We start from the raw sequence: 11189 nt of genomic DNA, 5'->3' as shown, positions 1-11189 counted from the left end.
TGTATTTTTCTCTCTTTTATTCCTCTTCCCTAAGAATTTCTGTCCCTATAAGCTTTGAGACAGAGATGTTTCTTTCATGATGTTTTCTGTGTAATGCTTGCTAATCATTCTCCTAGATGCAAAACTAAGAGCAGCTGCAAATACTGCTGACCAGCCTCCATGCATTGCAGGAGTCAGGCTTTGCTCACATTACTCTCTATTTAGTGGAATCCTTTTGAAGTTGTCTCATGTGACAGCACCACCCCACTAGATTTTCTTCCATTCACTTTCATGCGGTGAAAACTTCCACCACCAAAATCTTGAATCAAGTGACGAAAAGCACTAATGATTCTGACAGTGTTGGCAAGGTGGGATTGGAGGAGATGGGGGAAACATCGTGGATACACTGTCAGTATCCTCAGAATGCAGCTGCCATGCAGGAGAGACAGCTGGAGCACATCTCTGCCTTGCACTGTAATCAGCCAATCAGGCTTTACTCTGAGATTGTGACAAAACTCCTTCAAGGTTAACGAACAAATGATGGCTCCATCAGCCTCAAGCCTGAAGGACCACAAAAGTTCAAAGCAGTCCCTCTAAGCTGAGCCGTTAGTGAAGTCCCACCTGCTGCAGCTGCACTGTGGTATCACAAACTAACAAACCTTTGTTTCACATAGCAAAGATAACGTCTGTTCCCACTGCTCACATATCCTCATGTACCTGAGCCTGAACCAGGAAAAGATTCCTGTTTCCCAGGAACGTGGAGATTAATGGAGTCAGGCCAACCCGCCAGAAAAGTTAGCTCTGTGAATCTGCCACTTAACCAGAGGGGGTGGGGAACACTATCACTGGTCTATTACAGCTAGCTACATAGAATCCTTAGAGTTGGAAGGGGGCCTTTAAAGGCCATCTAGTCCAACTCCCCTGCAGTGCACAGGGACACCCCAGCTAGATCAGGTTGCCCAGGGCCTGATCCAGCCTCATCTGGAAAGTCTTCAGAGATGGGGCATCAACCACAACAATAGGTAACCTGTTCCAGTGCCTCACCACCCTCACCGTAAAAGACTTTTTCCTTATATCCGACCTAAATCTACCCTCCTTGAGCTTGAAATTGCCAGTTTAGAGAAGAACTGCCCCATGTCAAGCCCCATACTGCAGAGGAATGAACCAGGAGACTTCAGTTCCACACACAAGATTATAGAAACCAGTCCTGCCTAGAAAACTATAACTGGGTTTTCAAATGTAAGGTGAAAATACAGCTGGAAAGAAGCTCACAGTCTGACCAAGCATGGCAGAGGGACTCCTTATGCTTTGTAGTTGTAAACATAAAAACATGAATGCAAGTGTGAATGAGACATTTCCCCTAATATTCAAAAGCTGGGCAGGCAGAGCATGAACCAACTCAGCAATTCTCTGCAGACTGCTCCAACAAAGGGACCCTCTACCTTCAGTGCAAGTAGTTTCCTTTCTGGCTGGAAAACACATCATGGTTCAGTGGCCCAGCACAGTGATGCAGCAGTCCTCAGCACGCAGGGTGTCAGATGTCTGCCATTTTCCTTGGAATAGACATGACAGCAAGTTGGCAGGCAGCTTTCCACAAGTGCTTCCATTTTACAAGATCTGTGGGAGGAACTGCTTATACAGATTGGCATCTGTGTGTATGATGCTCAACACCTAGCAGCACCAGCCTTTCTCACTGAGACCAAGCTGAGAAAGTTTAGCACTCAGACTTGTGGCAATTATTAACGACACAAATAATTAATCTGACCCTTCTGCATCATAGCTGTTATCTCCCTGCACCTCTCTGCTAGCTCAAATGTTATCTGTTCAGCACTGAATCCTACCCAGCTTGTCAGCTGGCCTTCTGTTTGAGTTGCTTTGGTCTCTGCAAAAGATGAGCGGAAGAAAAGCCGTAGAGCTGTGAGCTTATTCCATTCATCGCTTGACGATGATGATGAATTATCAGGGCAGCAGAGGAAGGGGCACTGCATTCAGGCACTACTCCATAAGAAAAAATTTCCTGAGACTGTTTAGGAAGAAGACTGCCACAGCTCAGGTGTTGGAGGGTGGCATGCACTGGGAAAAAAAGACAATGAAAATTAGGGGAAACAGCTGATCTCCACGACAACCATCTGTACAAAGCAAAGAGGGTAATGGTTGTCAGGGATGGATGAGAAGATGGCGCTTAAGAACAGGAATTAGGGAGATTTCCTGCTCCACTGAAACATTTCTGCTCTAACGGACCGTTTTGGTGTCAGACAATTGTCACTGATTCTGTAATTCCTTTTTGTTTCAAAAAAAACAAAGTTTTAAAGCTAACCAAATATATATTTCCATGTTTTGCATACAGAAAATGCTCTCGCTATTAAGCAAGCCTCTGCTTTTACTCCCTCGACCTGCCTGATGTTGAGGCCTGGTTCAAACATGAAACCAAGCAAAGAAAAAAATCATGCACAATTGTTGCTTCCTTACAATTCTGAATGAATTAACTTTTCTGTTGTATCCATTGGGATACCCTCTGTGTATTAAACCTAGTGCTTAACAATGGCTTTTTCCTTTGGTCTATGAATGTGGATTATTTAGGTACCTTATCGGACCATTTGCTGACATATATTTCATTAAAAATGAAAGGAACTGCCATGTGTTGATTGTGCAGTTCAGGGGCTTTTGCTTTCATCACTTTGAGGGATACAATACTGTTTGTCAATAGAAAAGAGGCATGGAGGAAGAGAGTATTGTTACGCAATAATGTCAGAGGGGAAAGAAATCAGAACAATATTTGTACAGATTGCCTCTGAGCTCTGTAACAGATCTGTGGCTGTGGCATTCTGCAGTCTGAGCACTGCGAGTGGGCAGAAGCCAAATACTTAAAGACTCTCTTAGTTTAAAACAGCTTTAAACTGCTTTAAGGCCAGCAGAACTTTCTTCCTAAGACACCAATCTCACAAGAGTTCAACTCCCAGTGAATCCAGTGGTCATTGTAAAGCCTCTGAAGGGTCAGACCCAAAGTGGCTGAAGTGAGAGGAGTTAAATGAAACTGAACTACACATACAGAGCTGAAAATGTACCACACTGCAGAGAACAGAGATACCTTATGCTTCCAGCACGACATTCCTTGCTGGAATGCCATAAGAATCCAGATCCCCTGCACACAAACTCGCTCACGGAGGGTTTCTAACTGAGCCTAACTTCAACCAGATGCCCTTCGGGTTGAAACCCTTGAGGCAGAGATAAGCACTCATTTAAGACAGGTTTCAAAGCTATGAATAACAAAAAAAAAAAAAAAAAGGCATAACGCAGGAGATTATTCTAATCACAAAAAGAGAAAGAATACAATACATCCCTTAGACAGATTATTCTGGAACATCCGAACGTTTCTGCTTTGAAGTGGGTAATACTGTTACTACTCAAATTGCCTTCATTAAGCTTTAAAGTTTACACCTCTCCACAAGGAAAGGAAAAACACTTCCCACCTTTTTTTCCCTGGTTGCAGACAGAGACTGCTGCTGCTGTTCTGAGCTCCCTGCTGTTCTGAGAGGTTTTCTTTGAACAGAAAGACGTTCAGCGTATTTAAAGCACGCAGACAGGAACGGGGCCACCTCCAAACTCTCAGTTTTGACAAGCGCTGATCCCATCTACGAGGTGTCTGAGGGAGGATTTCTGTAGGTTTCTTAACTACCTAGAATAACTGAAAGGAAAAAGATTTGAATGACCATTGAAAAGGCAAATTCAGACCATCCTCATAGAATCACAAAGGTTGGAAGATACCTCTAAGCCCATCTTGCCCAACCATCAACCCACCACAGCCACTCAACCATGCCCCCATTTTTATTAACATTCCAGTGCAGCTGTCTCAAATAAGTGATGTGTGTCACCTGTGCAGCCAGGTGCTTCCCTAGACTCAGCCAGCGGCCACTGAGTCACTTAAAGCAGACTGAATTAACCAAAGTTAACGGTCAAACAACACCCAGGAATGGGCCGCCTTCCAGGGGCAGGAAGATGCAATTGCAAAGAGCGGGATTCCCCCTTAGAGCTTACAGGGAAGGAAGGAAACAAAAGCAGCAAATAAACAGCGACGTTAAAGCCAAAACACCGCTCGTTTCAGAATTTCTACAGGCTTTTGGTGAGCTCCGTCTCCTCCCAGCAGGCACACGTTGTGCACCCAAACGAGCCCAGGACCGCAGAGACCCAAAAGCACCAAAGGCAGGGCGCAATTTGGCAGCCGCAGGTGGCTGTGCTGGGATGAGGGCCGTTCTGTAGGTGGGGTATTTCCTTCCAGAGCTGCCAGGGCAGCCCAGGACCTCTCCGACGTAAACCTCTGCGCTTCAGATGTCTGAACCGAGATCAGCCCCCACCAAAGCTGTGCCGTGCTATGAGCTCCGCTCTGCTAACACAGCTGCCTACACACGTTCTGCTATACGCAGCCCCCGCCTTTCTCCCCGGGGTGTGGAAACGCCTGATACAACAAATCAGCGAGACCAGAGCGGCCTCACACAGAACCCCCAACGCACACCTGTGCGGACCCCGAGCATCGCTGTGTGCGTTTAGCAGCCTTGTCCTCGGGTCTGACAGCTGCGTTTCACCGCAGGGCCGCAGTACCCGGGAAATGGGGCTGAGGGGCCGCGTAAGGCAGCGCGGTGTGAAGGGACGCGGCCCGGGCCCGAGCGCTAACGGAAGGAACAGAGGGAGCAGCCCGGGGCCGCGCGGAGGGGAGGGCCGAGGCGGGCGGGCCGCACCCCGCCTTCCAGCGCTGCTCCTTCCGGGCTCGCGGCGCCATGGGTGCCGGCGGGCTGTGGGTGAGGACCGCCCACACTGCCCTCAGCGGGGGCTTAACGCTGGGGCTCTTCCTGCACCGCACAGGTGAGGCAGAGCCCTCGTAGCGCCAGGCCGGGAGGGGTGCCGGTCCGGTCCGGTCCGGTCCGTGCTGTGCCTGCGGGGCGGCGGCGCTGCACCACGGCCTGCCCGGCCTCAGCGGGGTGCGGGGTGGCCCTGGGGGGGTCAGGCAGCTTTGGGGGCTCGGCACGCGTTGCGTGGCGGGAGGAGGGGTGCGGGGTGAGCCCGTTCTGTGACCGCTCGGGCTGTGCCAGGAATCACCGCGTTCTCTTTTACGGGGATGATCTTTCAGATCTGCAGAAGGAAGCGGAGCGCGGTGCCGCGCTGCAGCCAACGCTCTTCGTAGCGCTGCTCGGGTGCTCCGTCCTGCTGTACTTCAGGGTGTCCCTCATGGACCCGGGCTTCGTTAGGGCTGAAGAGGAAGCAGAGGTACATCACGTCGTGAATGGAAGACGCACTGGGGCTGCGCGATCCGTGGGCTTTTTGCCTTTGCTGCATAAGAACAACTTGAAATGGTTTCTCTTGCGCTTGGCACAAGGAAGACGTGTGCAACCCATTGGGTGATGAGGGCTACGGGGCTTTGACCCATGTTCTGTAACAGGAGGGGTTTGCGGCCTCTAAGTGCATCTGTTACCCCACACCTCCCTTAGCCAGGCACCCTGTGCCATCTGAGTGTGTCCTTCTTCCTCAGCAGCAGCTTCACCCCATGCAATATTTATACCTTGTGTTTTATGCAAGTCGCAGCTCATTGGTACGAGTGTGGAGAACCTGAATTGAAGGCCAGGCTTAGAAGAAAATACTCTCTGCAGCTCTGCTTACTGCTCTGCGTAGGGATTTGTTGCAGTGGGGCAGATGGAGGTGCTGAATAATAACCAAGGTGTAGCCTGCACCAGGCTCACTGCTTTGCTGGATAACACAAGGCATGATTAGTTCAAATCTTCCATTGTTAACGTTGATAGTGGCTGCGTTATGAGTAAACAGCACTCTTTGTACTGAAAAGACATCATGATCGTGTTTGGAAGTAAAGTCTAACCTTGTTTATTTATGTCCTGAATTGTAGTTGGGATCTGTGTGGTATCTTGTCCACAATTATTTCCACCTCTGTACAAGTGTTCTTTTGATGGTTACAGTAGCCTGTTGTCTCTGCCTGTACCCTAAGTATCTGCAGTGGAATTTCATGCCACTGTATTTATGTAGCAACTTCTGTACTTCGCTAGGAATTATTTTGTTTAACTTTCCTAATGACAGAGATAACCAGCACTGTGTAACTGTTAAGTGAAAGGGTCCAGATAGCTCAGTCTTGCCAAGCAGGCTGATAGCTGCCATACTTCAGACAGCAGCACATGATACATCTTTCATCGCTCCATTCGTTTATTTATAGGCAGACAAAAGTGAAGAGCAATGCACGTTGGTACCCCAGGTTTCAAGCAGTGTGAAGATGCGGCGTTGCGGCTACTGCATGGTGAAGGTAGGCATCAACAGTAGTAGAGAATGGGACGACTGATTTGCAAGTTTGCATTCTTGGCAACTTCTCTGTACAGCTGCTGTTTATTGTCTTGCTTTTCTGCTCGGCCCTTGCTGCTGAGTGGTTTGGAGGCATGGCAGAGCTGAGCGATTAATTCTGGCACGGGGTCATCCTCCTGCTGCAGAACCCACTGAGAAAGCAAATACAACAAGCTAACGGACCTCAGCATCCTGGATGGAAGAGTGAGCCAACTGACTGTGTAGCTACAGATGTAATGATAAACAGTGGCACGTCTGCTAATTTTCCAAGGTTGAAACAAGTCCCTGCTGAGTCATACAAGCAGGAACCTTCTTTTGACATATTCCACCATGGGAAAATTTTGTTCAACATTCTTACTGCCACATCAGCCAGACCTCGCAGCATTGGCCAAAAAGGTTATTTTGAAGGTCTCTTGATAGGGAGTCAGAAAGTCAGGTAGGCGTGACATACAGAACTGCTGGTAGCTGTGAGCTTTTTGGGGGGTCTAAAACCAACAAAACATTAGAGTGAATTGCAAAAGATTGCATGAAGGAAAAATTAGAGCAATTAAATCAGCTCTTAAAACAGTTTGCCTGAAGCCTAGAAATGCCTATTAGTACAGTGATCCTTATCAGTGTAATAAAATCCAGCATTATCGCAGCTTCCATAAATTCCCAAAGAATATCTAGCAAGAGAAATCAGCTTATTGCAAGAGGATGTCGTGGCAAAGCACATATACATTTCAAGGAGCAAATCCTAGGAGGCACAATCATACTAGTTTCCTCAGCTCTATCTTGTCTCCTGTCTGTTCTTGGTGCTTGAGCTGTGCAAGTCTCTTCTATTTACATAGAAAAGGAGAATCTACCCCTCTGCAATCCCCTGAAGACATCCCACTCCTGCACACTTCCTGCAGCAGCAGAGATCCTACTTCTTCCCCCCAACACATTGCTTATGCTTTCCTGAATAGACTGATTTATCTCATATCCCTCCTTTGCATGCTCAACTTCCTATATACAGGTAGATAACAAAATCTATAAATAGCGTGGAAGAATCATTTAATTTGGATCTCACTCGCCGGGATCTGTACTAAGAGAATCTTCATCCCCTTCAGTTGTCTCAGCCATGCTGATATTGTTCTGTTATCTCAGAATGGAGTGCTTTTGGGAAGTGGATGTTTTTGCATAATGCTGTCACCAAGCAGAAAGTTTAACAAGACTGGGTTATTGTTAGTGTTTTGTTTTTGCTTTGCAGCAACCAATGCGAGCCAAGCACTGCCAGCTGTGCCAGCACTGTGTTCGGCGCTATGACCATCACTGCCCTTGGATTGAGAACTGTGTAGGAGAGAAGAATCACCCCCTCTTCATAGTCTACCTCAGCGTGCAGCTTGTAGTTCTGCTGTGGGGAGGACACATTGCATGGTAAGGCCTAGAAGCAGCACTTTGACCACTGAACTTAGGAGTCTTGGTGCTCCTGGAGATCACCTGTAAGGGGTTTGTGCAGAACATAGCACTGACTGGATTGGTTTTGTATCTTCACCCTGATTCACATCCTGAAGATCAGCTTTTCTGAATCTTCTGATCTGCTGAGGAACGACACAACTGATCAGCAGGCTGAGCAGAATCTGCTGCTCATCTTTGTTTAGAGGTTAAATGAATAGAATTAACAGAAGTAGAAGGGCAACTAATTTTGCTTCAGTTATTATAATACAATATTTATGAGATTTTTGGAAACTCCAACAGAGTTTCAGCCATGGACCTGTTCAGGAGAGGAGTCAGCTGAAGATGACTGCATCCTTTCAGCTGGCAGATAAACCAGTGCTCTTTAAACTTCTTATAACCTGAGGCACTGCTGTTGCAATCTCTTAAGAACTCACAATATATAAAATCACCCGCAGTACACGATGATCAGAGTCTCACCAGTTATGAATCAGATGAAGTGTGACACTTGCTTGGTTTGTATAACTAGTTTTCCATGTTTAACCTTGACTTTATTTCTCTTTAAAAGGTCCGGCCTTTACTTTAAGCAGTCCTGGGAGTGGCTGCGGCACAACATTTTCCTCCTCATATCCTTCCTCCTGATAGTCATATTCACCATTGTTGTCTTGCTACTGCTTATTTCACACCTCTATCTGATCTCATGCAACACCACCACCTGGGAGTTCATGTCATACCACCGCATCTCCTACCTGCGACACTCTGAGCTGGAGAATCCCTTTGACCAAGGAGTAATCCGCAATCTCTGGATGTTCTTCTGTTCATGCCATCTCACTGCATGGGAGAAAATCTATTTTCACAGGAACAATGAACCTGTCTAGTCACAGTGGTACCTCATCAGTAAAATGCCACCAGACATCTGCAGGTTGTTGGATAAAGTTTTGCTCACCTTGCTCAGAACTTTAATACATCGTGGACTATGCAACATGTTCCACAACCTGAGGCAATTCACCTTTCAAGAAGGATACTCAGGGCTATTTTTTATATGTGAATAACACTGTTAAAGGGGAGGCACTGGTTCTGAGAGTCGGAGGTGCTAATGACCAAGGAGAGGTATCTCTTTAAATCTACTTCCTTGTGTTAACTTGCATCCACATCTGAAGAGATGCAAGAACTGTATGAACAGCCGTGTAAACTTCTGTTCCCTAAAGTTTTCTCTCCATTTCCTGCTAAGGAACAGCAGCTGTTACCAACAAACCAGCCAGAATCAATACAATCCCTGTGGCCTTTCTTCAGCATAGCTCTTACTGTGAGAACCACAGTGCTTTCCATCAGTAATGTTGGATACATACGAGAAATATGAGTAAATATTTGTACAGTCAAAAGCAAATTTCATTTTGACTACATGCCTAAACTGCATGCTTTGAGGTTTCATAGTGTTAATGTGCATGAGAAACAGCTGTAAGGCACCAAATTCAGCTGAGATCGTTACCTTATGATGCCCTGATCAGCATCCTAACAGGTTTTTTTCCTTTAAGTTGATGGTGCTGTCAAAAATGCATAGGGTATTTTGAATGAATTTAGCAAAGAATTCTGTCAGTCGCTTTGGACAGAAGAGCAGTGCTTGCCTACAGAGTTCCTTCTGCAGATAACCTCACGTTCTATGGCTTTACTGTATCTAATGGCGAAAGAGCCAGTAACAGAGGTGAGCACTTCTTGCCTAGCTCAACTAACACTAGTGGTAATGCTACTACCTCAGCATATCAGTATAGTTTTAATGAAATAATACAAAGTGTCACTGGAATGGAATCATGCAAAGGGAAGATTCTAAGTCCTATTTGTTTCTATGGGGTTGGGGTGCTGATATAGCATGCCGGGATGGCAGCAGCTTTACTTGTTTTCCATTGTAATAGAAGGTCATAGTTCAAGTTTCCATAAAGGGATTGGAAGTTAGGATCAACAGTTTAAAGTAGAAAAACCTGTGGTGTCAGTTTTAGTGCTGACACTTTTCTACTTTAAAAACAAAAAAGCAAACCACATCCATCAACTTAGTTATTGTGCCTTAATTGCTTTAACTCAGAAATTAACAGCAGCTCAGGAATACACCTGGCAAGTTGGCAGAATGCACTCAGGACTTTAAAGTTAATGAGCACTCAGGAAAGGACAGTATAGGGTCACTATACAACATGGTAGTCCAAAAGCAGACTGAAAACAGACTTTTGTTTTAACCAAATCCAGAGTCTGTAACCTGCATCCAGGCAAGTGTGTTCAGGGAAGGAACTCCTGTCAGGGGGATAACAGAACGTTAAGAATTGTTTCCATAATAACGATGCACAGTCCAGAAAGGACTCTGCAGCTGTGTCAGTGTGGTGCCTGCTGCAGGATGGCTCATTTCCTCCTTAGCAATTACTTTTTCTTCATCTGTCACTCAAAAAATATGCCAGCAGGTAATACAGTTCAAAACACAGCATTGTGCTCTTTGGTAATTCTTTTGTATGTGCACTGGAATGGTAATTTATGGTATTTTTTACTATAAAAGTATTAAACAACTAAATACCTTGTTTGTTTCTTTTGGCTTCTCTTTCTGAAACCCAACTTCTAGGTTTCACCTGAACAAACAACCCACTGTACTTAACACTCTAAAGTCATCCTCACCTTAAGAAAAAAAAAAGGGAAAAATCACAAAACAACTGCAGGGCCATAAGCAAGCCTACCATGACATTCAGCTGGGAGAGGAAGATGTGTATCCTGCTTTAAATGGTGCAGAGCAGAAGGCTGAAAGTGTGTTTATATGCTGGAAGTTTCAGCAGCAGTTATACTTGGCTCTGAAAATAGGAAAACAAGGTTCAGAGTGAATTATTTGTTTTGCACAAACATATGCTCTTACTAAAGCTCTTAAATGTCTCTGAATTCTGAAGCATTTAACCCAGGCAACTCACAAGCTGCTGCTTATCCTTATCTCCAAAAATAGCACAACTGAATTTGTTCAACTTCTGTCTACCTCTGCTGAAAGAATAAGAGCTTTGTGTCCCTAGTTGTCTTCAGTGGAATGCTTCATTTCTACACGTGCTTTCCTTTTTTTTTGCCCAACAAGCTAACATTATGAATTTAAAAGAAGAAAATGCATCTAACCAAGTTTAATTACAAAAATATGTTGCTAGGCAAATTAGATCAGTTTAAACTTCCTGGTTTTCCAGCACTAACACTGTCAATATTTAAGTATTCTAAAAAAGATACAGAATATACACATTGATAAACAACTGCAGAGACACAACTTGACTGCAATCATTTGGATGTGACAGCTGATCATACCATGCAGTATGTACACAGACAACTTGAGATGGAAGGAAGAAAAAAATACGACCATGACATTTACAGAGAAAAATAACATCCTGTCTATTGAGTTTAGTATGGATAGCACTGATCTGAAACATTCACCTAAAACCAAGGAGATGAAAAGCTGA

At 45.4% G+C, this 11189-nt stretch overlaps 1 protein-coding gene and 1 long non-coding RNA gene across 2 annotated transcripts; one reads left to right on the top strand and one right to left on the bottom strand.

The window, feature by feature from the left end:
- Positions 1–1322: 1322 nt before the first annotated feature.
- On the bottom strand, positions 1323–4705 carry LOC112529987. The gene is made up of 2 exons (XR_003071002.3): positions 4490–4705; positions 1323–3664 (listed from the first exon to the last, which is right to left on the bottom strand). It is a non-coding gene; the product is annotated as an uncharacterized LOC112529987 (long non-coding RNA).
- A 30-nt stretch (positions 4706–4735) lies between these two features.
- Positions 4736–10286, top strand: ZDHHC12 (zinc finger DHHC-type containing 12). Its single transcript, XM_415490.8, has 5 exons — positions 4736–4836; positions 5102–5238; positions 6191–6277; positions 7544–7710; positions 8297–10286. Exons 1-5 carry the CDS (start codon positions 4752–4754, stop codon positions 8604–8606), a joined length of 786 nt encoding a protein of 261 aa, XP_415490.1. The 5' UTR covers positions 4736–4751; the 3' UTR covers positions 8607–10286.
- The last annotated feature ends 903 nt before the right edge of the window (positions 10287–11189 follow it).

This window comes from Gallus gallus, chromosome 17, assembly GCF_016699485.2.
Source record: "Gallus gallus isolate bGalGal1 chromosome 17, bGalGal1.mat.broiler.GRCg7b, whole genome shotgun sequence".
Taxonomy (NCBI): Eukaryota; Metazoa; Chordata; class Aves; order Galliformes; family Phasianidae; genus Gallus; species Gallus gallus.
The sequence above is the reverse complement of the archived record's forward strand: the minus strand, read 5'-3'. Positions and strand labels throughout refer to the sequence as shown.

What these genes read in the sequence shown, in the direction of transcription:
- ZDHHC12 (XM_415490.8), top strand. Translation starts at nt 4,752, where the DNA reads ATGGGTGCCGGCGGGCTGTGGGTGAGGACCGCCCACACTGCCCTCAGC. An exon ending in GGGCTGAAGAGGAAGCAGAG is followed by an intron (nt 5,239 to 6,190) that starts GTACATCACGTC and finishes GTTTATTTATAG; the next exon opens with GCAGACAAAAGTGAAGAGCA. An exon ending in TGGGGAGGACACATTGCATG is followed by an intron (nt 7,711 to 8,296) that starts GTAAGGCCTAGA and finishes TCTCTTTAAAAG; the next exon opens with GTCCGGCCTTTACTTTAAGC.